Raw genomic sequence first — 22467 nt, 5'->3', positions numbered from 1 at the left:
AGGGACATATGGCAGTGTATACAACAGGAAGTTAGTTGTGAAAGAATAATACAGTTATTACTTGTACTGAAGAATTTGGGGTAAAATGAAATTTCATTTCTTTTAAATGAAGACCTGGAAAAAAGGGGAGTCTTATGAAATATTAAAACTGGTATACAAAAAAGAACTTTCATTATAAAGGTCCCTCTAGTCTAACTCTAATAACATTTTTACTTCGATTAAATATTTCTAAGTGATCTCATGCAAGATGTTTTATTTCCATATTCTTTGTAATAACCATTATGATGATCCTTTCATAGTAGGATATTGCCATCAGAAAATATTACTCTCATAAACTGTTGTTCTTGTGCAGTGATTTATATATTTATATATAAAAAGGAGCTAATTGCCTTGATGGCATTATCACAAGGACCTAGGAACTGTAAGTGTATAATACAGTGTATAAAATTGTGGGGTTTTTTATATTTTGTAAAATACTCAGAGCAATTTAATAAAATGAAATAGCCAAGACTTGAAGCATCAGAAGCTCCACGAAGGAGCAGCTTCAGTTAAAAGACTGCGATTTGCTAGTCACACCAAGCTGAACTGGCAAAAAGCTTGAACTGATAAATCAGTGGCCTGCTACAATACATATCTATAATTTGAGAGAGAGCGAGAGTAAGGATTTAATTTGTACCAGGCTTCTCTAGAGATGAAAGACCCTGCGGGATCACGAGATGCCCAGAGTTTCTATTTAATGTGTAGCAGATGAATAACAAGGAGACAAAAGGAATTGATTTTCAACATCTGAAAGTTTCTCAGGAAAAAAGAGACGAGGGGAAGTTTATCTACCCTTTAACTACTGACTATTCCATTGCTGAATTAAACCAGACATAAATTCAATTTTATTGACATCTTGTAGCTAACATATTCAAGAACTTTGTTTTTATTTTTTTATTAGCATCTTTGTATGAGAAATATCTTCCTCGATTGTTACATAAGTAATAAATACTGTGATACAATGTTGTTAAAACATCACTTTCATAATAGGATTATTAGGTATGTTAAAAGTATTTTGGCAGATCCTAAATAATAAGTATCTAAATATCTAAGAAGAAACTGTGTACCAAGTTCTGTCATTTTCTAAGTTAAATGGTATCTTCCTTCCAGGATTCAGAGGTTTCATATCGCCCCTAAATATCGGCAGATGAGTACACAGCCATGTGTTATTTAGATAAAAGAGTACCATATAAATCAGAGAATGTTGGTTCTAATTCAGCCACTGCAGATTGATAGTTGTATGATTTTGAACAAATCAGTTTACCTCTTTTATAGAGTGAAGAGGGTTTAACTAGGTGAACTGTGAGATCACTCTCAGTTCTAAAGCCCATGACTAGCGACATGTGACCCCCATAACATTATTTTTTAGTACTTGTGTTTTATGGAATGACTAAAGAAATAGTGGGGGTTAATTCCCACTTTTTTTCTCAAAGTTCTTATGTACTGCAATTCTTTTTCTAGATGGGAATCTTGAGTAAGAATTAGTTCTTTTTAAAGGAATATGACCTTGAGGGGAAACTAGTTTCTTTTGTCCTTATATTCCTAGCAGTATTTAGCATATTGCTCAGCATAAATAAATGCTTGTCTAATAAATGAATCCTTTAGGCTACTACTTTAAACTACTCTGTTCTTTCTCAAAGTATTTTTGCATGTCTTTTGAAAAATTTTGTGCCTCCTAGACTCTATACTGTTAATTTCTTGGATGCCACCAAGCTCTACTTCCTTCATTTTTCCCAAGGACTATTTTTGTTGATGATTAGACCAATAGTTGTCATTTTGGTCCATCCATACCCATACTTCTTTGCTGACATCTGCTTTACCTTTATTTTGCTAGCATGCCTATACCTACCTATTCCCCACTTACTTAACTGACTACCTAATATAACATTGAAACCTTGACTAAATAAATAGTGTCAGAGGATATTGAAAGCAGATGCACAAAAGTATATATTTTAAAATGCTTAGTACTATTTGTCATAGTACCCTCTGTATAAAATCACTTAAATATTGCTGATGTTTTCTGTGAGAATATGACATGGCTTAAGGACATCTTTCAAGGTTTACCTAAAAAAATTTTCTATGTGCATTATGAAATATTTCCCACTTATCTTAAATGAGATAATATTTCTAAAACCAATTAAAATAGTGTCTGGGTTATAATGGGAACTATCTCAATACTCGCATCCTTTTCCCAATTAGGATTTCCATGCCCCTTGTGTGCTGATTTATCACCTTACTTTGACTTTATTAGCCAAAACAAACAAGAATTTTGTTTGTGGATAATTATTTGATTTGTTCTTGTTGTTTAGTCATTCCAACTTTTCATGACCCCATTTGAGGTTTTTATGGCAAAAATATTGGAGTGGCTTCCTCTTCCTTCCCTTGCTCATTTAATAGATGAGAAAAAGAACACAAAACTTGGAAGGGTCTGAGGTCAGATTTGAATCCAAAAGAAGAGTTTTACTGACTCTAGCTAGACCCAGCACTCTATCCATTGCAGCATTTATTTGATTACTAGACTTGAAAGTTGGCAAGAATTTGTACCCTAAGTCTGCAATTTCATAAACTGGATCTATTTTTTAAACCAGAAGAAAATTACCTTTAAAATGCCTAAATTTCCTTCTTTGAAGCCTGAATGTATCATCATTATTAGAAACCCCTCTGTAAAGTAGGTGGGGAGGGGCAGGGATTGTTGCCCAAGGTGTCGGGACTGAAATAGAATGTTCAGTCCATGAAAGGCACTTTGAAAACCTGTCGAGTGCTATAAAATAGCAAAGTGTTAAAATTTCTCTCAAATGGCTTCTGCTACATTTGGAAGGAAAAGAATGATGTTATGAAATCCCACAAACATTAACAAGTAGGGGTCAGGTCAGGGAAAGAGGAAGATGGAATCTGTTTCCCACAGGATTGTGAGAAGTCCATATATAGGATCAATAAGAAATGTCATGGACAGGAAAGTCAGCAGCCAGATTACAGAAAGCCTTAAAAACTGACTCCCACCTTGGACTCCACCAAACATTTTCATCTCTTCATATGATTATTTTAATTTTCTACTTAAAATTACTACCTGTCTTTTCCTATTAAAAATTGCTTGGAGATTTTAAAATAATTCTGCAGCTTCTTTGGACCTGTAGTCCATTAGGTATTGAGAATGATTGTGAATAATGAAGTAACCCGTAAATCATCCTTGTGCAGTAATAGAAAGTGGTGTTCTTTCAGATTGACTTTGTGTCCCCACTTCTGATTGTAAGTGGGACTTCAACAAATAACCAAAGATAAACTATACAGTATCAATGGACAGCCATGAGTTTTGAGTCACCAAAATTAATGTGTCCATTCAACCTAAAAGCCTGTTACCTTCTAGTCTCCATTTACAAAGAGATGAGCTGAAGAAGGGCAATTCATTGGCCCCTTCTGAAATAGCAGCATTAAATGAATAATCTCCTTAACATTGCTAGAGGTGCTAAGTCCTGATAATGGGAACAAGTGACTTAAAAATCAAGTAATTTACACCTATTTTAAGGCTCAAAGAACCCAAAATACCCAATGGGTTCTAAAGAATGACTGTATGGGGATAGATGACTTTTTAGATTTGGCAATAAAGACTTTACAGGGTAAGGCCTAGTCTGGTCATTAAAAATCTATTCAATGGCCTTGGGCAAGCCACTTAACCCCATTGCCTTGAAAAATCTAAAAAAAAAAAAGAACCAATTCTGTACGTATGTAGCACCATGGTAGAGATGGGCATAATGCACTGAAAGAGAGAATAGAAAAATTCTTATTCACAAGAATATATTCTAAAAGAGAATATGTGTGTGCATATATATAAAATAGAGAAATATATTAATACATTATAAATATAACTATATATAAATAAAAAGAACAAATGGTAATAAATACAAGGTAGTTTGGGAGGGTCAGAAAAGAAGGTGTTGTTTAAGCTGTATTTTTAAAAGACCTGTAGTTGAGGATTTAGAGTATATTCTAGCCCTGTACCAAGGATTTTGAAGGAAGTTTAATGATGTGCATGGAAGAGACAACAGTTTACTTGGATTGCAAAATACATGTGGGGAAATGATGTAGGATGAAACTGGAATGATATGACTCTAAGTGTTGGTAGAATTTAAATACTCAAATACAATTTATATATTATCTAGGAAGTTTATATTTTATACACAGGTGCCATTAAAGTTTGATAGGGAAGAGACATGGTCAGATTTATGCTTATGACTTCTTTGGCCGCTGTGTAGAAGACAACAGTTTAGAGTCAGGAAAGACTTGAGGCAGAAACTTGATAGGAATCAAATTATGAAATACAAATGTAATTGAATTCTATTGTGTTCTGAGAAATGATGGAAAAGACAGGTTTTTTTGTTTTTTCAAATGGTCAGATTTATGTGAGCAAATGCAGGATAAAATAAATTAGAACCAGTATTAGACCAATAAGTCTTATAATAATTGCATTATAAAAACAAAGAACATTGAACTCTTAAATCTTGTCTATGCAATGACCAACCTTGATTCAGAAAATCTATGATAAAAGAATCTATGATGAAAACAGGAGAAAATGGTAAAGCACTCTAATATCTTTGCCAAGAAAACTTCATGCATAGGATGGTCCATGCAGTCATAATGAGTTGGACAGTACTAAATGACTGTAGTAGTTGTTTGAATTGACTGTGTGATAAAGGTTTTGGTCATTTTTTTTTTATTTTTCAATGTGGGATGTGGAAGGAAGTCAGATTTTGTTAATGGGTAAAAAAAGTTCGATAATAAATGGGCTTTGATGTCATGAAACTAATAGTTTACTCAGGGTTTGCCAGTTTTTGTTCCCATTCATAATGTACCAGTGAGAATATGGATATGTTGACATATTAAAGTATATATGTCATGTCTATCTCTCAGACTATGCTCTCAAAAGGAAAGAGATAACCTAATAAATATTTGAATTAAATCTTTTTGTGTATATAATGAGTACATAAGTTGGTCTACAAAAGGGCTAATTGGACTTGGAGTTTCGGGAGGAACTTAGTAGCTTGAAACACAAGTTTATCATTGTTTTTGAAAGGTAGAAACTAGAAAAAGGAAATTTCCTGTCTTATGATTTTCTTGACATTGTAGGTATTCAAACACAAATATAGATGACTGGTTTTTGGAAATGTTTTAGATAGAATTTTCAAATCAGTTTTGAGGTTGGATTAGATGGCTTGTGGTATCTGACATTTTGTAATTTTTATCAACTGTAATATAGCCTTGGTTCAGAGCTCAGATATCTTGTTTAGTGAATGAATAAGTATATTGCTATATGTGTGGCAGAGTTCACCCCATTTTGCAATTCCTTGATCCTGATTTATTTTCCTATGGGTGATTAGTGTATGCACTCATATTTAATTGAAATATAGAACAGTCATTCCCTAAATTAATGCTGATCTCAAAGAGCAGCCAAGTACATCACAATAATTATGCTTCAGAGCTTGAGTTGACCCTTAGAAGTGGCCTTTCCAAACTATACAGGTTGATCATCTTCTTCAAATAAGCTAACATTGTAGTAATCAGTTACCGAGTCTTCTGTAAGAGACATTAATCTTAGAATCAGAATTCATTCATTCTATCTCTCTGGATTGCTGTGTTCAGATCACTACCTGTCCTATCTAATCTCACAGAGCTGCTTGATGAACCTTTTAAGACCAATGTCAATATGAGCGATTATTATTTTAGCAGCCTTTTTTAAAGAGGTGGAACTGCAAGCATGGGAATATGGATTATTTTATTATTTATATTTGTATAATATGAATGTCTAGCACCGTCATTAATTTCCATAATAAATTTGTTTTATTGATAGTAGCAGATACTAAGAAGGATGAATGTATTAGATTACTATTTATATATTTCATTAAAATTTCTGTGACATACCTGCATGTCTTCTTCCTTTGTTAGGTTAGTCTTGATATAAGGTAACTAGAAGCTGTGGACATTAGAAGGGTGGTTTTATCAAAGAAGGCAGTTTTAGCCCAAGTTCAGGAGCCCTCAGCAGAGATCTTACTTGGAAAAAACCCAGGGACAAAGACTCAAGGTGTCTCAGGACAAAGTTCCCTGACCACAATATGTAGGCAACTATTTATTATACCTAAATATTAGGCCCCCAATTAATTTCAGTCTCATGAGCCATTGAAATTGCAGTATGATGGCCTTCTTTTAGGAATAATGAAAGTGAGAGTTGAAGTGAGAAGCTAGAGTATGAATCAAAGATATTAAGAAAGACATTCTTGTTAATATTATAGTAGAAAATTGGTTTGGCATTAGATAATCTAGGTTCAAACATTTGACTGTCAATTACTACTTATGAATGCTTCTTCCTTTTAAAATGAGGAGAATTAGCTTAATAAATTCTAAGATTTTTTTCAAGCTCTCAATCCTTCTTGAGTCTAGGTGATACTTTAGTACCAAAGACTCAAACTGTCACTTCATCTTTCAGAAGAAATAGGTGAGTCTTGTGTATTTTATCTCATTCAAACAACCACTTAGAGACCTGGGCTCTGTTGTTGTCTCTCTGAGTTATAGGCCAGCTCTTTCCAATTTATTTTATTCATTTATTTAATCTATTTTTTATTCATTCATTCATTCATTGGTGTTTATAAGGTAATGAGGTTAAGCGATTTGCCCAAGATCTCACAAGTAATTATTAAGCATCTGTGGTCGAATTTGAACTCAAACAAAATTTGTTCTCAGTCTATTCAGAATAGTGGTCTGTTTCAGAGATGCCATTTGACATGGACTGTCTGGAAGGTCTGGTATTAAATTCTCTCATAATTACTGTGTGATTCTGGGAAGGTCACAAAATTCTCTGAGTCTCAGATTACTTTTTTTTTGTCTTAGTAGGATTAATGCTTTTAGTACAAATGTTATGAGACTGTAACAGATCTTAAATGAGAAAATATGAAGTACTCTGCAAACTTTAAAACTCCATATATGTGTCAATAAGTATTACTTTAGTCACATGGTTCCTGGATAGGCCAAGAGGAAAACTTGGTTGTTTATTATTTTGTCCAAACACAGTGATTATAATTACATTTATTTGAGTATGTGGTGTTTATTGTTAACTTTGATTTACCACGCTAGTTGATAATAGGTCTTCTTATGTTCTCTGAATTTTTTATAGTGATGTTTTCTTAAACTGCAATAATAAATATGTGTTTATTCCTTAGCAATGCCATTTACTTCATTTCCAATTATTTACTCCAATGAAACATACTGCTAGGAATATTTCCATGTATATGGAACCTTTCCAGTCTTTGATCTTTTTAGAATATTTGGAAACAGTTGGATTTTTGAACCAAATAATATTTTAATCATTTTCTTAGCATAATGCCAAATTTATTTCTAGAGTGGTTGAACAAATTCATAGTTCCACCAATCACGTATTTAGTGTGCTTGCTTTATCTTTTTCCATTTAATGTGGTCTGTTTGTAATCTTTTCAAATTTTGTAGGTGTTAGGTAAAACCTCAGATATGTTTTTATTTGCAGTTTTCTCAGGTATTAGTGATTTGGAACAATCTTTCATATAGTTTCTTAGTGTGAATTTCTTTTGAGAACTGTTCACATCACTTGAAGGTAGCTCTTTTTATAGTTCTGCTCAATCCCTTTGGATATAGCAGTGTATTTTGTTGGGATTTTTGTTTTGTTGGCAATCAGTTGTTTGCCTTTTTATCCGAGTTGTATTGATTTATGTAAAAGCTTTTCAATCTCATGTAATCAATTTTTTTTCTGATGATAGTCTAGTAAAAGAATCTTCCTCTAGACTATGAAAATAGTCTGATCCAATTCTTTTTTCTTCTTCTTTTTGAGGGGGGATATGAGTAGCCATCAATATTTAGGTCATTTTTGTCCATTTTTGAGCTATTCTGGTTTATGGTGTAAAGATTTAGTCAAAACCTAATGTCTTTCATACTACTTTTTTTCTCTTCCCACCAGATCTTAAAGAGGATTGTTTTTCAAGAGGTTTTTTATGTTCTTAGGTTTATTCAACATTAATCGAGTTCAGTTATTTCATCTACTTTTTAACCGATGACAACAATTTTGATGTTTATCACTTTGTAAAATAAGTTGACATTTCCCTTGTCACTTGTACCTCCTTCTCCCTTTCCTGCTTTCTTCCTGGAAAATGTTTAGGCCTTTTGTCCAGTTCTATATACCCACTTCATAGTTTAACTAATATAATACAAAATTTTCCAATTACTTTGTTTTATTTTTATTGCATCAGCAAGCCATGAATATCACTTCAATTATTCAAAACTATTAATCATTTTCTTAAATGTGGTTTATTATTCTATCTACATAAGCTTTGGTTTATAATTGTATTTATAAAAGGTATATTGACTAGTGTTTTATCCATTTTGTGGTTCCTTTAAGTGAAATTGTCCTTTCCGTTATTTGCTGAATTTTGTAATTGCTATTGATGTTGTGGCTTTATTTTGTATTGTGCTCATTTACTTAAGCTTTTTATTGTCTTAGTAAGTTCATTTTCTGTGTCTCCTTGTTCTATGCCCATGGTTATGTTTTTAATTTCTTTTACTTGTCATTGTTATCATTAGTATTTTTAGAACTGTATCATAACAGTAAGGGAAAGGAATCTCATCTTTGCTTTAAGTCTAAACTTGTAGAGTTTTTAAGCTTATATGAGTATAGATTATGTAAAGCCTTCTCCTGAAACACCTCCCCTCCCATTTCTGGATATTATCCTGTGGTTTAGAGTGGTTTTTGCTTTTAATATGATTAATTATGTTAATTGTTTCCTAATGTTGAATTATCCATCCGAAACTGGCATAGTTTCTACTTATGGTGAAATTGTTGTTAGAAGATAATTTTTTGACTATATATCATTATAATCTTTTTACTATGGTTTACTGATGTTATACCTTCTTTTGGGTTGTCACTTTTGAGAATAGCAGAGTATTTAGGAGTAATATAATTTGTAGTTGGCTAGCTTTCATTAATTTGTTCTGAATTAAAGCAGATGGTAGTCTTCATATTTTCCTGTATTCAAGTTAGCAACTATTCTACTTAGTAGATGGTCTACATATCTCCATTTTCGAAGGTCTCACTCAGACAGTCAGATTTACCTAATACTGAAATTGACTTTGAATCCAGTTTGTAGGATGTTCTTCTCAATACTTAGGTACTCCAGATGTTCCTGATTTCCTGCTTGCAGTTTGCATTTAATGCTAACTGAAACTTCCTCACCTCTTACAATACAAAGGCTTCCTCAGTTAAACACATAGGTAATCAAAAGAGATTGGCCACCCATCAAAATTAAAATAAAATACCAGCATATATGAAAAGTTGACCAGGCAGCATATTATATTAATCTATTAGTATGCCTTGAACATCGAGAGAGCTAGACCCAAAATTGAATAAATAGGTCAAGGAGTGACTGGATTGCAATTGCAATTGACAGTGCTCTCAGACCCTTCCAGAAGCGCATCTCTTTCATTCTATCTAATGTTCTTCCAGTAGTGCCTTATGGTTCCAAATCACAAAGCAGCATGAACTGTAAGTGACCTAAAATGGTCCTGCAAAAATCTGGCAGTGCTAGGCTACTTTGTGTTACTTATGATGACATGTGTGCAAGAAGTGTCAGGAGAAGACATCATCATGATTATTTATGATTGAAAAAGGACATGGCCTCAGTATATAGAAACATTGAACACTGATAGCAACACAGTTTAAACACACCTCTAGTTTACCACATTTGGTGACCCCTCTTTGGAAGATTTACTGTAAGAGATGGATAAAAATGGTACTACATAGGAGAATACTCAAAGTGATTTGAACATGGATGCTTTAGTTTGACTCCAAGAACAATGACTTGGATTTTTCCCCCCTCTTTAAATTTTCATTTTTCCAAGAATCATTTAAAAGTTAAATAATTGCTTTAAGTGTCTATATTGAAAATTCTGTTTGCACATTGATAGATAAATTTATTGTCTTTGTATTTCACTGCTCTCAGAGGTTATAAAAATGTAGTTTCCATCAAATCAAAAAATTAATTTTTGTTGTACCTTCTATGAAGATGAAATTAAGGGAATTAAAAAAGATGTTGAACCACTTTTGTCCCCGTAGTGGTAAATTAATGTTTTCTAAAAACTTGAGACAGTACTCTATCAAGGTAAAACTAACCTGAGTCCATGAATCCAGAATCTAAACCAGGTGATGCTGGACAAGAAGTCTGAATTCCCAACAGTTTAACTACCCCCAAACATCTGTTTCTGTATTTGGCGTAATTCCACTTTTTTTTTTTTTGGTAAAATTGTTTCCATCTTTGAAAACACTTTAAAAAATAAGCAAGTCCCCATTCTGTCTCCTCCCTCCCCCAACTGCCAACACATGCATTTGTAATTACCTGGTTTAGTCTGTGTGTTTAATCAGTTTAAATTGAGAATGCTGTGTACATCTGACTTCAATCTGAAGGAGCTATTGAGTGTTGGGCAGTCACCACCCTTGTATCTGCCAAAATGTGCCTGTGCCAAGAAAGGATCGAGCTAACACCAGGATATTTCCTAAAGAAGCCACTTGACTCAGATTAAACATTTAATTTCCTTAAAATACTGGTTTGGATTTAGGTCTCTGTCCTATAATTGGAATTTTCTGATGTTTGGGAATCTAACCTATTTGCTGGATTTGTTCCAGAATCAGCTGGCTTTATTCTAAAGTCCCAAATTGCTAAGAACCAAACTTCATCCTTAGAATTGGGTGTTGTAACTTGTATGGAGGTGGGGAAGGAAGGAAATTTGAGAAGGCAGAAATCCCTATCTTTGTGTGCATTATCAATGTAGCATTTTCAATTAATTTGAAGGAAGAGGGGACTTTTAACTTGCCATTAATAAAACTGCTCATCAAATGTGTCTCCTTGGAGATTGTGTTTTTTTTAAAGATTACTTAATTAAATTTGAATAAAAACTGCAGTTTATGCTAGTCATGATTATTAATTTTATTCCTATTTTTCTTTATGTGAGATTAACAATCAGACTTCCTTCTAGCTATTTTGAATGAATCATTGAATGAAAAGGCATTTATTAATTGCTTGCTTCCATGCTCAAAACTATAGACTAAGCAGTGAGGTTACAAATAGAAAAAAATGACACCATTCTGGTTCTCAAGGAGCTCATACTCTAATTGAGGGAGGCAATATTTTTTTTTAAATGTACTGCAGAGAGGAAGGAAAAATTGAGAAGTCTTAAGGGCAGATGGCAAGGCCCAAGGGTACTTAGGTTAAGGTCAGTAGGTCAGATGATAGTATTGGGGCTCTGCAGGGTGTAGAAGAAAGACAGATGGTAAGACCGGTGGTCTTCCATCTTGCCAGAAGGAATAGAGTTGTGGACTCCCATCACATTCAAGCCCTGAGAGCAGTCAAGAAACTCAGATTCTTGGCAGCCCCAGGCAGGAAAGGGAATAAAGAGAAAAGGCCGGGGGGTGGGGGGGGTGGGGGGGGGAGGGGGGAGGCTTCCCTCAATGGGGTAGACCTTCCTATTTCCTGATAATCCCAGGATTCTGGGACAGTTCAAGGGAAAGGATGAGGGGGAGATCTTAATATCCTGCCCCCCCCCCCATGATGATTGTTCCCACCATTCAGCAAAAATTCTATGAGTTGATTTAAAAGCCATTGTCATAGATCACATTTTCTATTTTTTAATGGATCTTATTACTCTAGAGCAGATATTATTTGTTTGAGATCTATGGGCTGTTTTTTTAATTGATTCTTATTTCAGTAGAATTGCTTTCCTTTGTAATCTCGTGTATTTGCTTAATTTTATACAATATTCTGAGAAGGGACCTGTGGATTTCACCAAACTGCCATATTAGCTCATGACCCAGAAAAAGTTAAAAATTCATTCCTTATAAGGCCTGAGTTCCTTATACAAATGAAATTTAATCATGTTACACGCCTACTCAAAAAAGATTCAGTTGCATTGCCTACATGGTAAAATTCAGACTTCACTGTCTGGGATTTGGAGCCTCTGCTTCATGAGTCTAGCCATTCTTAATGCTCTCCTATATGTTAGGGGTAAAACTGGTCTGCTTTTCAAAATATTCCTTAGAGTATTTTGGAAAAAGGTACCTGCTTCATCTCACAATGTGGCTCGCTTCCTCCTCTACCACTATCTCATCCTGTTTCTCTGTTTATTAGAGAACTTTCCATCCTTCAAGACCTTGTTTGATAAAGAATTTCCTTGATTGCCCTTCTCTTTCAAATTAGTAGGGTATTTTGTCTATTCCCAGCCCTAGAATATATGCTCCTTTTCCTAATGTTTATAAATATATATATATATCTTCTCTCTCATTTGAATTTAATCCTCATGAGGGCCAGAGACCTTGATCTTATTCATCTCTGTATTCTCTGCTCTCTCTAACATAGGACTTGGCACATCTGGTAGATCCAAATTGAAAGAGGAATGAAAATTTTGTTCTGTATATGTGCGATTCCTTGGCTTCACAACATTGCAGAGGCTAGAAGGCACTTATGTTAAGTCATCCTTTTGACTTTTATTGATTCAGAAAGTGTCATGAGGGTGATGACAAACTGCAACAGAATGCCAGTGCCTTAGATTGACAGGCTCTTGGTGACTTTTTTAAACAAGCTTTTATTCCCATAGCAATAGAATATAATAAAAAAGAAAATTGAACGGTCATTGCTTCTCTTTGTCTCTTATAACATTCCTTGTTTTTCCCCATAACATAGCCATAGGCTACCTGAGGTCCTACTTGTTAGCAGTATTCTTCCTAACACAAAAACTATAAAGAAATTAGCCAAATGTGATCTCTTAGGGAACCTTTGCAACTCAATTCCTTTGTGGGTTCATTGTGTTTTTACCCCTCTCTCTTCCTGTCACTCTCTAACTCTCCCCTCAAAATTGTCAAAAGCCTCACAATCCACTTTTTCAGTTTCTAGTCTTTCAGATTTCTCAAGGATTAAGCATATTCTGGGTGGTTTTAAAATCTTATGATGGGAATACCTAATTATTGCATGTAAAACATAAGCATGAAAATGTTTCATGGCTTGTCTAGAATATTTTTCTCTAAAGCAAATTTAAGGACAGTTCAAAATAAAATAGAGAATATTTAATGTTACATCATCTTCATATTATAATGTAGACTGATTATTTCAGTTCCTAATTGATTGGAAAGTATTAAGAAAGTAAATTTATAGTCATCTATGCATTCACTGAGCTTGGGAGATGGGTTTGGTCATTAAAAATTGAAATAAGTTTACAGAGATTTACTAGATATCAGAGTGATCATCCATAGAAAGTTGAATGGTATTAGAAAGATAGGGTAGAAGTATTGCCAAGATATTTCACATCTTTTATTGTGCCTGAGAATTTTTTTAAAAAGCTGTATCATCTGATGTTTGATAGTGTTTTTGTGGATTTTTAAATTTTCTCCCCTCTTGTCTATTTCAGAGTTGCTGGAATTGTGGCCGTAAAGCAAGTGAAACCTGTAGTGGTTGCAACACAGCAAGATACTGTGGCTCATTTTGCCAGCATAAAGACTGGGAGAAGCACCATCACATCTGTGGACAGACCCTCCAAGCCCAACAGCAGGGAGAGACACCAGCAGTCAGTTCCTCTGTGACTCCCAACAGTGGGGCAGGAAGCCCTATTGACACACCACCAGCAGCCACTCCTAGGTCAACTACCCCTGGTACCCCATCCACCATAGACACAACTCCTCGTTAAAAATGAACTCAGAACTGTTAGAGGAAAACCAACAAAACAAACATGAAACCAATTCCTCATCCTCAGATGCTCAAAGTTGTTGTTTTTTTTTAATACTTCAGCAAAAGAGAACTTACTGTATCTTGAGGCAGTAGTAAAAAAATAAAAAAAAAACAAAAAAAATACAGAAGGCCAGTAACGGGTCATAATGACTTATTGTGGATTACAAAGATATCTTTTCTTTAGAGAACTGAAAAGAGAACAGAGAATATAACACAAAATGATAGATTTGACCTCCTCCCTGTTATTTTCCAGTAGCTGGGATTTTAAACTAGATGACCTCATTAACAGATGCTTTACCAAACAGCAAACCAAGAGATTGCTAATTGCTGTTGAAAGCAAAAATGCTAATATTAAAAAAAAGTCACAATGTTCTTTATAACAATAATGGAAAAAAGAGAGAGAGAGAAAACCCTCAAGGGCACGAGCATTGGATACAGCAGTAGACATTTTAACAAGAAGATGAATGGCGTCCGTGGGTTACTGACTGAACTTTGAAGACCCGCTACAAAACGCGCAGATGTGCAGCAGATTGGAAGGAGACACAGATGTTCATTTTTTTCTGTTTCTGAAAAGAAATAATAATATCCAGGTCAACAGAATGAAAAATGAAAGATGATTTGAAGTGGGATGTATGAATACAGCAGCAAAGGAAAAAAAAATGCCATAACACAAAAGGCTCCTTTTTTAAAAAAATATATCTATATCTATATCTATATACCTAAATAAGGAACACAGCCTGCAGTTAATTAGCATTCTGGCAGCTTTGACATCAGCCAGCTGCCCTAAATAACCCTTCATCGTTTCTTCACTTTTGCAAGGTTCCACAGAGTAAGACAATCGGGTCTATTCCAGCTTATTCATTTTATATCGGGAAAAAAATAATTTTTACAAAAAATGGTGGCTTCAGCTCCAGCCCCCTTCCAAATTTTTCAACCCCACCCTGTTTGGATTTTTAATTAAAAAATTGTAGTTCTCTTGGTGTTAAAACACTTCTGTCCTGTGAGGTTTCCCAATGGTGTTTTTCTTGTAAATGTGTTGGACAAATGTGAAGATGCATTGTAGTTTAACCATATGCCCACATTTAGTCTCTTTATTCCTAGTTGGTGAGAAACCTGTATCTTTCTATGCTGCTTTTATATCTGTATGTATTAGTGATATTTCTCTAGTAGTTTAAAAATAAAAAGACCTTTTTTGGTTGTCCTCAAGAAAAGAAAAGAAAAAAAGCTATCTTTGGGAGCTGCTATTTCACTCTGTTATAGGATTTTTTTTTTCCTGAAAATGAGCATGCTTCATGGAATGCTAACATTGGTGTTTTTGTAAGAGGGATGTACATAAATGTATTTTGCACTGTCACAATGACTCCCTAGGCATGCTTTTTTTTGAGCAAACTCATTTTAAATATGCTAGAGCCATTTTGCCAAGTTTAGCTATAGCATAGAGTAGTGGTGGATTTTTTCTTTTTCTTTTTTTATTTTCAAAATTCACTATTAGGGACATTTTTTATAAAATAACAAGATATCCTACTTTTTAAAAAAAAGTGCATGCATATCGCTGTAAGGTCGTTTAAGTATTTCTGATTTTTCAAAAAAAATAATTAGAGCTCCAAATGCTGAGGTGTAGATTGACAGCTTTAACACTGCTGAATGCCAGGTTATACAGTATTATTACAAAAAAAGGGAAGTCAGCCAAAGACTGATCTGATGGACCAAAATCGGAATTTTGAAAAGCACCAGTAACTACTTTCCAAATGATCAGCAGGTTAAACATGTTCAGCAAGGTATAGTGTGAATCCATTAACCCTTCGTTGTCCAGGGTCCAGACCAGAACTACTTGTTAGTTTTGAAAATAATAGCCCAGGACGTGGTTGTGTGCTTTATTGAAAGTCAGCAATTTTGTAGGCTGTGTAGGCAACCAAAGTTTTCAAGGCTGGGAACAAAGTATTAAACACAAATACACATACACACTCACACATCCACATGCATAAACACATCAGACATTTATTTAAATTTCAGTGAATGATCCATTATCCTTCAAAATTTTCATATATATCTCTTAGATACTCTTTAAAAGGGCTTGCTAAATACCTGCAAAGAGGAGACCCGAATCTTGATTTGGCTTTAATTTATTGACTCTGAAAACTTAAGCATTCGTTCTTGTATTTTTATGTCTAAGTTGGTTTCCTTTTTTTTTTTTTTAACACCTCTTAACTCAGAAAGTTCTGATGAGCAAATAAATACATCTCCATGTTGGAAGTCCATCTGCCAGCACACCTGCTTAAAGGGAAAGGAAAGCACATAACCAGGCTCTGAATGGGTTATATTTTTATCATGGTGCTCCCAAGACTCATTTGACCTCACTCTGGTTTCTAGTCTGCTTGTGACACTGGACAGTCCTTTCTTATAGAGCTATTCTATGTTTTAGGCTACGAAGGGTTTAGATAATCCCAAAAAATAAAAAATAAAATGAGGTATGTCATACCCATACGTCTTTATCTCTAGAAGCTGTGATATATGTGAAACAGCACTGTTATTCTTAACACTAGTGTGTAAAATAAGGATTAGTACAGTATGTCTCATTACTTTAAATTCAGGGCACCCTGAGTGAAAACAAATACAAAAATCCCTAACTCTGAGCTCTATCTCCAACTCCTTCTCCTTCCCCCCTTTCCTTGTCCTCTTCCTCCTCTCCTCCTGTTTTGCTACAGTCTCCTCAGTGGCAAAAACTTTCACTCTACCTCTGACAGCATGTATATTTGCACCAGTAGCGAACAAAAACTGGTCTAGTCAAACCAAATGGGCACAAAAGAACCAGGATACCAAAAGTAAAGCTCATACAGCTGCAAACCATATCACTTCTTGGTAACAATGCAGACCTCATAAACCTAAAGAAGAGAAAGAAGAAAAAAAAACTTTTGTTACTTTCCTTTTTTTGCTTGTCACTTATATACAGGCTTTGTGAGAGTATAATTTGTAGGTATAACACATTTAAAAAAAAAAAGTTACCTTCATTGGATATAACTGAATGGTGGTCGCTGATAGGAATAGGGCGTCCTCTATCTCTTATCTCTGTCTCTTACTCTTCTCTCTTTCTCTCTTTCTCTGTCATGAGACTGTGTGTGACAGGGCCACCTGTCTTTTTTTAATTTTTTAAAAAAATTTTTTTGTGTAGGTGCATGTCTTGGGGATTTAAAAATTACAAGGCTGGTTTACTTATGCAAAGCATGCCTATGTCTGGAATACTTAGGGAAAGAAAGTGACTCCATGTTGTCCGAATTCCTCAAGGGACAGAAAAAAAAATTGGAGACTGTTGAAATGCAGATTTGAAGTAATTTTTTTATTATTATTATTATTATTATTTTTGGGTTCTGCGACATTATTGTGAAAAAAAAAGTTGTTGTGCAATACTTAATTCAGACATGTACCACAAGTTAATGGTAGACTAACACTGGGGGGGCAGGGCCTGGGCATCATGCTTTTGTCAGCATAATCTTTGAGCTTTTTTAAGTCTACTATGTCTGAACTGTGGTTTCTTGTTTATCCTTTTTTCCTTAGTTGGACTGTAATGTATGGTCTGTCAACCTGTGAATCTTTAAAGTATGATTCAGGTATTGTTGTATTCTTTACTGTGTAATAAAAATGTTAAAAAATCGGTACTCCTCAATTCTCTGCCTTGCTTAATCTTTGATTGAATATCAGTGTTTGGAGGCTAATTTTTCCAATCCTTTACAACATCAAACTTTTTTCTCAGGACCCTTTTTAACCTTAATTTTTGAGGAGCTAAGAATTTTGGTTAAAATGGGATATACCTATCAATATTTAACATATTAGAAATGAAAACATCTAATATTATTATGAAAATAGTTTTGACCTTGAGGATGCCCTGAAAGTGTTTAGCACATTTTGAGAACCATTGTTTTTATGAAAACACATACAGGTCAATATCTGTTTTATAAGAGTCCTGCCATTTAGAAGAATTAAAGCTAGAAGAGGTTAGCCCTAATGGGAAAACATTGGAAAGGTAACATGGTAGCATACAAAAGATGAAAGGGTCAGGCAATAAAATTTTATTATCACACCAGTTTGGATGGGGAAAAAATTGTTCCTGAATGTGAGAAATTTAATCTCATCTCTTAACTCTGAGATTGTAGCCAAATTGCCTATCTGTGTCCTCTTCTAAAATGTGTGTTAAACTAGGTATGTAGCATCTGGTAGAATAGGAAAATGATGGATTTTGAGCAAGAGGAAGGAGGAAAGAAAAAAAAAGTTCATCTTATCAAGGATCTCTCCATATTCTATAAGAGTTCTACTTTGATGCTAGACAATGCTGTTCCTTTTCTCAAGAAGCACTTTAGTACTCTGCTGATAAACTTGAAAAAAAAAAGTCAAAATGGCTCGTTACCCCTCCATATGATAAAATAATTTTTAAAAGTTTATTTATGGCAATGGGGTTAAGTGACTTGCCCAAAGTCCCATAGCTAGGCAATTATTAATTAACTGAGGCTGGATTTGAATTCAGGTCCTCTTGCCTCCAGGGCCAGCACTCTATCCACTGTACCACTTAGATGCCCTAATAAAATAATTTTCAATTGCAAATGAGCAAACTCATGCTACAATGAAAAAAAAAGGCATTTTTAAAAATATTACAGACAAAAATGGATGTTAGAATTTCACAAAGGTTCTAAACATTTGTAATTTAGATAAAGTGTTGTTTTAATGACTAATATGCAATTTGAGTGAACTACCTTCGAAACACAATACTTGTAGGCAAGTGTTTTATTGTTTTTGGAAAGGGTTAAACTGTTCTAGAAGTAACATGATAGAATGGGATAGAGAACTGGCCACAGAGTCAGGATACCTTGGGTTTGAATCCTGATTGTGACCCATGTTGACTGTTATACCCTAGATAAATCACATAACCTTTCTGGTGTTCTGTAGGCAATGCTGTGACTTGCTATTCATCCTTAGTTTTCTAAGAGGGCCGACCAGAGATGTCATGTATTAATGTCTTTACTTTTGCTTGAATTAGAGTTAAGCAAAGTTTAACTGAATAAAGTGGTCAGCCTTATTCTTTCAGAGTCATCAAATCAAGTGGCAGAACAAAAGTCAAAACAACTAGTGATGTCCAGGATTCAATGAATGACTTTAGTGTTTTCCATGACTGACCAACCTCTAAGTGCTCCACAGTGTCTACTTCGGCCTACTTCATGGCTGTTGGAAAAATTGTTCTTGTACCCGTTCTGCATATACAGTGGGGAGTCTCCACATGCTTGAGTTAGACATTCCCCCTAACTCACTGACAGATACCTTCAACTTGGTTTATCGCATCCATCATGATGGTTTTACCAGACTGTGGCAGTTGTGCATACTATAGATTCTTGGAGACAGCTTAGAGTTGATGAAGGCTTACACCAAAAGTGGATAAGGAACTCTGAAAGGGTTTGGCAAGCCCTCACATCAGAGGTGCTAGTCCTCCTTGAAGACCCCAAACTCATCCGACCCCAAACTCATCCTAAAAAAGTGGTTTGCCATTTCCTTCTCCAGTGAATTAAAGTAATAGAGATGGGGTGACTTACCCGGGTCACATAGCTAATAAACATCTGGGTCTTCCTGATTCCAGACCTAGCACTTTATCCACTAAGCCACTTAGCTGCCTCCTGTTTATAACTTAAAAATGACATCCATATTGGTAAAGGGGCTTCTCTCAGGAGTTCTCTATAGTCATGAAAGCACAGTCCCAGTCCCAAACTTCTGGTCTCTGGTTAGACTTCTTTCCATTTGACTTGTTTTAGTATATCTTCTGACAAGTATTTACAGAGGGTGCACTACACCCCATATCCCCATATAAGGAATATAAAGGAAGAAGAATAATTCCATGGGCTTGTTCATTTGATATTCAGTTCTTTCTGATCCCATTTTTAGTTTTCTTGGCAGAGATACTGGAATGGTTTGCCATTCTCTTCTCCATCAAATTTTACAGAAGAGGAAGCTCAGGCAAACCGGGTTAAGAGATTTGCTCAGGTTCACACAGCTGCTAAAACTAGATTTGGTCTCAAACTGAGGATGATGAGGTTTTCTGACTCAGCACTTTATCCTCTGTGCCATCTAGCTGCCCAATTAATTGCATGGGTAGAGAGCACCAAAGCAATGAATCCCAGAATGTTAGTGTTAGAAGAGATTTTAGTGGCCATCTCTTCTAAAGTTCTTAACCTTTTTTTGTGAGTTTCTTGGCAGTCTTTTGACATGTATGAACCCTTCTTTGAATAATGTTTTTAAATTCATAAATTTAAAAAGAAAATCAATTATGTTGAAATATAGTTGTCAAAAAAAATTTGAAACCAAGTTCGTAGATTCCAGATAAAGAAACCCTAGCCTAGAGGATTATTGCCGGTGGGATGTTTTGCCTGTAGATATTGTTGCAAATGGATTTATGTCTTCTTGTGGGTGCCACCCAGTCAAAAAGTAGTCAAGGAATAAAACGGCAGAAACAATACAGCAAGGGGAAATTCAGAGCCTTCTTGTGCTACAGAGATGTTACAGCAGTGATTCTATAAATTGACAGAGACTGGGGCCCTTCTCTTCACTACCTATTCCAAGGTCAAGCACCCAGTTAGCACTCAATAAATATTAGCTATAAATACAACTGTGAGGCTGCATCTGGAATAGTTTGGTGCCAGTTTTCTCAGAAATGAACAAATTGGCCTCAGGACCAGAAAGAGCAACGGAAATGATTTAAAGGGCTGGAGGGATTGATTTAAGAGGAAAGTTTAAATAACTACAGCTTGATCAGATGGTGATTAAGGAGCGGTGTGATGACTTTTTGTAAATAGTGAGAAGATATAAATGCCAAAGAGGGGGTGGAAGAATTAATTCTTTTCTTATAAGTAGATATAACCAACAGTGATAGGCAGCAAAATCAAAGGTAATTATAAACAAGAGTGAATTCATCCATGTAAGATGAGAATAGCAAGAGAACTACCAAGGACATCCCAGACTTTGGTTCTTCATGGCCAAGAAAGAGCAAAAGGACTATTGGCCTACTGCTAGAAGTTGGAAAGTTAGTTTATGAAAACAAGAAAAGGAAAAACACATGCAGGTTTATGTTGACTACTGACAGTGGGGATTCTTCTCATTTATGGATTGCACTATATAACCAAGCAGGTTATTTCTAATTTTTAAATCCTGTGATTCTGTAATTTTTTCCCCTCAATTTAACACATCATTTCTGCCATCTAAGTCCCCTTTCTGGGTATCCCTATTTTACCCAGCAATCCAAGTAATTCAGGTTTTCCAAGTATTTATTGAGGTTTCTTTAGTTTCTATAAATATAAATATATATATATATGTATATATTAAGTTTTTGCAAGGCAAATGGGGTTAAGTGGCTTGCCTAAGGCAATTATTAAGTGTCTGAGACCAGATTTGAACCCAGGTACTCCTGACTCCAGGGCTGCCCTAGCTTTTATTTCTAAACCAAAATTCTTTAATCATGGAATAGGGTCTTATTTCTCTTGTAATAGGTCAATATTTAATAATAGCTAACATTTATACAGCACTGGACAAAGAGATTTACAAATACTATCTTATCCTCACAGCCACCTTAGGAAATGGGTGCTATTATCACCTTAATTGATGAGGCATAGAATAAGGGACTTGCTCAGAGCTACCCAGCCAGTAAATGTCTGAGTTTATATTTGAATTCAGGTCTTCCTGATTTCCTGACTTTCAGCACTGTCTCCTGTACAACCTAACTGACCATTTGATTGGTATTATAAAGAACAATGCTGTTTCTGTAGTTGGGGGAATGAATTTGAATCCCAATTTCATCCCTTAATATTTTATGACCTCTAACAAATTGCTCTACCCTACTTTGGATTCAGTCCCCTAGTCTGTTAAATGAAGGTCTTGGACTAGATAATGTCTTAAGTTCCTCAGACCTCTAAATTCTAATATGATTGATTGCTTTCTTCAGAGAGCCATAACTTTAATCTTAATACATATTTCATGTGAAGCTTATAAACTAAGAGTAAATGTCCTGACAGTTTTCTAAAAAAATGAAATAGGGAGGGAGAGGATGAGGGGTGATGGGGAGTGGGCAGGGGAAGAAATAGCAGATAGATCATCATTACTGCTAAATCCCTGGATGCCATGTGCCAGGTGGCAAAAGGCTTTTCTAGTCCTTGAGCTGTCCATGGGATGTGGCACGAGGGCCTTTTACAATCTAGAGGAGATAGTGAGCCGTGGCATTTTCTGACCCAGAGGACCTCAGTCAATTAATCAGCCAAAACAAAAAATGAAAAAAAGACAGTCCCTGTCCTTAAGGAGCTTACAATCTAATGGGAGAGAGACAATATACAAACAAATGTGTACAAAGCTTTATCCAAGGGATAGATAGATAGATAAAATAGGAAATAATTAACTGAGGAAAGTCACTGAAATGAGGAAGAATTGTAGAAAGCTTCCTGGAGAAGGTGGGATTTTAGTTGTGATTTAAAGGAAGCAACGGAGGTCAATAGTCAAAACAAAGGAGGACGAATGTTCCAGATTGCGGGACAGCCAGCCAGAAAAAATGCCTGAAGTCAAGAAATGGATTGTCTTGCTTGAGGGAAGCTGCTGTCATTGGATCAAAGAGAACATGGCTAGGAGTTAAGGTAAG

The 22467-nt window shown here is 35.1% G+C and overlaps 1 protein-coding gene across 8 annotated transcripts in view; it reads left to right on the top strand.

The window, feature by feature from the left end:
- RUNX1T1 (RUNX1 partner transcriptional co-repressor 1) overlaps positions 1-21054 on the top strand; it is a 181882-nt gene extending 160828 nt beyond the window's left edge. For 7 of the 8 annotated variants that reach the window (XM_074200092.1, XM_074200090.1, XM_074200097.1 and 4 more), the window contains one exon: positions 13498-21053. In XM_074200092.1, the coding sequence (XP_074056193.1) occupies positions 13498-13773 (276 nt within the window). In that variant the 3' untranslated portion in view covers positions 13774-21053. Of the gene's footprint in view, positions 1-13497 lie in introns of all 8 variants that reach the window. The other variant, XM_074200094.1, reaches the window with a different exon arrangement.
- Positions 21055-22467: the final 1413 nt, after the last annotated feature.

Source organism: Macrotis lagotis, chromosome X, assembly GCF_037893015.1.
Source record: "Macrotis lagotis isolate mMagLag1 chromosome X, bilby.v1.9.chrom.fasta, whole genome shotgun sequence".
In the NCBI taxonomy this organism is placed as follows: domain Eukaryota; kingdom Metazoa; phylum Chordata; class Mammalia; order Peramelemorphia; family Peramelidae; genus Macrotis; species Macrotis lagotis.
This window is presented reverse-complemented; position numbering and strand designations above follow the sequence as displayed.